The sequence below is a fragment of the Eurytemora carolleeae genome, unplaced genomic scaffold (genome assembly GCF_000591075.1).
Source record: "Eurytemora carolleeae unplaced genomic scaffold, Eaff_2.0 scaffold27, whole genome shotgun sequence".
NCBI classification, from domain to species: Eukaryota; Metazoa; Arthropoda; class Copepoda; order Calanoida; family Temoridae; genus Eurytemora; species Eurytemora carolleeae.
Genome location: NW_019396259.1, coordinates 2946 through 7765, shown reverse-complemented (window position 1 = coordinate 7765; position 4820 = coordinate 2946). Strand labels below are relative to the sequence as shown.

General features: G+C 29.5%; 1 protein-coding gene across 1 annotated transcript in view; it reads right to left on the bottom strand.

Moving 5' to 3' along the window:
• LOC111699563 (irregular chiasm C-roughest protein) overlaps positions 1-3528 on the bottom strand; it is a 23240-nt gene extending 19712 nt beyond the window's left edge. Inside the window, exons 1-3 of the mRNA XM_023470264.1 lie at positions 3428-3528; positions 2351-2433; positions 1626-1753 (exon numbers count right to left, since the gene is read on the bottom strand). Coding sequence (XP_023326032.1) covers positions 1626-1724 — 99 coding nt within the window. The 5' untranslated portion in view covers positions 1725-1753; positions 2351-2433; positions 3428-3528. The remainder of the gene's footprint in view (positions 1-1625; positions 1754-2350; positions 2434-3427) is intronic.
• Between the last annotated feature and the right edge of the window lie 1292 nt (positions 3529-4820).

Sequence of the window (4820 nt, the reverse complement as noted above, 5' to 3'; positions counted from 1 at the left end):
TATATAATATTTTATGAACAAAAACTTTCTTATCTAAAGTTTTCTATGGTTAAATATATAATATGTTATGAACAAAAACTATCTTAACTAAAGTTTTCTATGGTTAAATATATAATATGTTATGAACAAAAACTTTCTTATCTAAAGTTTTCTATGGTTAAATATATAATATGTTATGAACAAAAACTATCTTATCTAAAGTTTTCTATGGTTAAATATATAATATGTTATGAACAAAAACTATCTTATTTAAAGTTTTCTATGGTTAAATATATAATATGTAATGAGCCAAACCTATCTTATCTAAAGTTTTCTATGGTTAAATATATAATATGTAATGAGCAAAAACTATCTTATCTAAAGTTTTCTATGGTTTAATATATAATATTTTATGAACAAAAGCTATCTTCACTAAAGTTTTCTATGGTTAAATATATAATATTTTATAAGCTAAATAAACATTTATAAGAAAGGTTCCGAACTCTGATTACAAATTCCAAAAGAAGCATATTTACCCCCTTAGAAATTTGTTTTATTGCCCTGATTTAATTTCATCAAAAGATAATCGAGTGTTGTTATGAATCTATTTTTGTATTTTTAGCGTGGCAGATGAAATAAATAGTTGACAAGAATTAGACACTTTATAATCATTTAAAGAGGAGAGTTGACATAATTCTGAGCTACCCTAGCAATGAATAAACGCGAGCAAGAAAATGGCCAATATTATCAAAACTAGCAAAATATAGAAATATTTCTCTGGCTATCTAATCAATGTAGGTTCTGTGCGAGAAGTTGTGAATCATTTAAAATGTTTAATGGGAATAATTAAAAAAAAAAAGATTTTTTAAAAAAAGAAGCAGCTATTTGTTGACGCTCAATAAATAGTATGCTTATCCGCAAAAGCTCAACTTTTAGGTTGACTAAAATATGCAGACAAAAACTTTTTTTTAAGTTTAACAGAGAATCTATTGTTGAGGGTGCAGCCTGCACTTCAATTGTGACATATTTAACATTTTTCTAAAGTTAAAGACAAATAAATTTTTTAACATTTTTAAGAATTTAGAAAAAAGCCATCAGTAAAAAATTTAAAAATACTAATATACACACATTTAATCCCATACATTTTATTATTAACTGTCTTAAAGTATCCCTGGTCCAGGTATATTCCTACCTGTCTTGAAGTATCCCTGGTCCAGGAATACTGTCTTGAAGTATCCCTGGTCCAGGTATATTCCTACCTGTCTTGAAGTATCTCTGGTCCAGGTATATTCCTACCTGTCTTTCCAGGAATACTGTCTTGAAGTATCTCTTTTCCAGGTATATTCCTACCTGTCTTGAAGTATCTCTGGTCCAGGTATTTTCCTACCTGTCTTGAAGTATCTCTGGTCCAGGTATATTCCTACCTGTCTTGAAGTATCTCTGGTCCAGGTATATTCCTACCTGTCTTGAAGTATCTCTGGTCCAGGTATATTCATACCTGTCTTGAAGTATCTCTGGTCCAGGTATATTCATACCTGTCTTGAAGTATCTCTGGTCCAGGTATATTCCTACCTGTCTTGAAGTATCTCTGGTCCAGGTATATTCCTACCTGTCTTGAAGTATCTCTGGTCCAGGTATATTCCTACCTGTCTTGAAGTATCTCTGGTCCAGGTATAGGTAGCTGGAGGGTTAGAATCAATCAAGCAGTGAAGGGTTACAGTCTCACCTTCCTCTCCAGCGCGCATTATAGGGTTCAGGCGCACTCGGGGCTCATCTTAATAAGATTTAAGTTTTTAACTCTATTCCGACTGACGGAAGGGGGGGGGGGTAATTGCAAAAACTCGTGTAGTATATTTGTAAAAAAAAGTTTCCCAAAATTAGGATATATTTAGTCGTAAGTAAATTATGCATCAAAGCAGAATGCCTCCAGGCCTATGCATTTTGATCTAAAACTTCGATTTTTGTCTCAAAAATGATAAATGTATATTTAGGAAAAGTCTAAAAATTTGAGCTTTTGAGCTTAAATACTTTTTGAGTTATTTAAAAAAAACTATCGGGGAACATTGTCGGGATAGGGTTAAGGGACTGAAACATAATCTTTATTTTACCCTTCATTAATAGAGGGGAAGGTTGAATCAAGATGGCGTCTTTAAGATCTGCGCTTGATAAAGGAAGATGAAAATAAACTTTTTTATAAGGCTGAAAATTAAGAGTGTTGAGAAACTCAAGATTACAGATTTACAAATAAAGTTAAACATATCTTCTTTCATCAGCCAAAGGTCATGAAGAATTGCGATTATTACAAAGTCTATTTAAAATAAAGTAAGCTAAGCTTGCTTAACAAGATTTTAAAAAATTGAAATAAACTTACAAAGAACATCGATGATGGCACTTTCTTGTGATATTCCTATACTGTTTTCTACGCTGCACTTTATCACAGACCCATGGTACACCCTGTAAACATTGTAAACATTTAATTCAATTAAATATTTGTAAATCAATTTATACATGTATCCTTAAATCAATAAAGCAATCAATGTTTATAAATCAATTAATCACTCAATATTTACAAATCAATTAATCAATCCATATCTATAAATCAATCAAGAACCCTGTATACGTTAATCAACTAATCACTCAATATTTATAAATCAATTAACCACTCAATGTTTAAAAATCAACTAATCACTCAATATTTAGAAATCAACTTATCACTCAATGTTTTTAGATCAATTAATCACTCAATATTTATAAAACAACTAATCACTCAATGTTTATAAATCAATTAATCACTCTGTAATCTTTAATCAATTTATCACCCAATATCTATTAATTAACTTGTCACTCTAGTGTATTCTTAATCAATCAATCACTCACTCAGTGTTTCTGAATCAATTGATCATTTATGCTTTAATCATTTTTCACTTTATGTTTTAAAATAATAAAAATAAAATTTTAAAATAATGTTTTTAATTAATAAATAAAAGAAACTAATTTATTAATTATTCTGAAAATTAAGATAGCTATTCATTGAATTATTCACTTTATAATTTTTCCATCAATAATTTATCCCGAAAAGAAAAGCGCTCAAGCTTCTCCGATTTAACTTAATTGCACAACTTTAAAAAATAAGTTTTTGAACATTGTCCATTCCTTTTTTTCCTCCACAACATTACTTTATAAGTTCTTTTCAGTATTTTGTATAAATTAAAATCAAATGCATGAAATTGGAACCATATGCATGTAAATAAATTAATTAATGTGATATTTAAATTTTATCTTTAACATACTTTACTTTCTCGGCATGGAATGAAAAAATTATTATTCCGAAAAATATTATTATCGATATTTTTATCATTATTTTAATATGGCTATTTTTTATCATCCTTTCTACAATTATGTTCATTATCTTTATCATTATAATTATCATTATTATTATTATTATTACCTTGATATATTTGCAATGAGGAAGAAGCTGCTACTGAATCCTTGAACAGGAATACCATCAGCGAACCAGGAATATTTGGCAGGAGGAGGATTACTATGTGCCTACCACAAAAAAATTTATTGTTGATATTTAATATTTTTTAATAATAAAGGGACTGTTTACGTAATTTCAAGTGGCACGTCTGATTTACAACAGCGCCCTTTAAACCTTTGGCTGATCAAGAACGAATTAAATTGGAAAATTAATAATCTTTGATATTCTGGTTTTAATAATATAAAAGCTTTATTACAAAGCCAATTAAGTAAATAATCAGAATTAAACCTAACAAGATAGAAAATGGAGAGGACATGATTTGTTTTTATTTTATTGTGATGGTAAACAATAACGTAAGATGTTTGTTTACAATAAAACTATAGATTAAATATTTAATTATACGCGAAAGTAAAATGTAAACAAACTCTATCCACTCTCCCTAGTTATACCCGTATTGGTCCTTTCCCCTCTCCCTAGTTATACCCGTATTGGTCCTTTCCCCTCTCCCTAGTTATACCCGTATTAGTCCTTTCCCCTCTCCCTAGTTTTACCCGTATTGGTCCTCTCCCCTATCCCTAGTTATACCCGTATTGGTCCTCTCCCCTCTCCCTAGTTATACCCGTATTGGTCCTCTCCCCTATCCCTAGTTATACCCGTATTGGACCTCTCCTCTCTCCCTAGTTTTACTCGTATTGGTTCGTATTAAAATTAAACTTTAAAAATAGTAAAAATAGAAAGTTAAGTTAGAAGGTGATGAGTAAGAATGAAAACAAAGAACGGAATGTTTAGATTAGGAAAGGTGGGATTAAATGACACTACACTGTAGACGTTTTTTTAAAACTCTATATTAAACATCAGACATACAAACTGCAGGATTATTCACAAACTATCAGACTATCTTCACGTAATTTGAAGTGATTGCCTTCAAAAAGCCTAACTTGTCAAAGATAAACAAGATATTCATTTTTGTTTTGGTTAAAATTTGATTATTTTCGATTGTGGTTTCGTTCTGAGAATTACTTTTCAATACAGACAAGAAAGAAAATTGTGAAAATTCCGCATATTTTAAGATAGAAAAATGACGATATCCTCCATTATGTTATAGATAAAGGTTTAAGGAGTACCGGTGTGAATCGGAATGCCACTCTTAAAATGAAGACTCTATTGAAATACATTTTACAGTCCTTTGATTTTTATTGAGACTGAAAATGGTGTTTACATATTAAAATTGTTTGAAGCTATAAAAGTAAAGTGATTCGAAGGGAAAACTAAGAAGGTATCTTCATATCAAATAAACAAGAACACAGCATATTAATAAAATCATATTACATCTATATAAATATATATAAATATATATAAA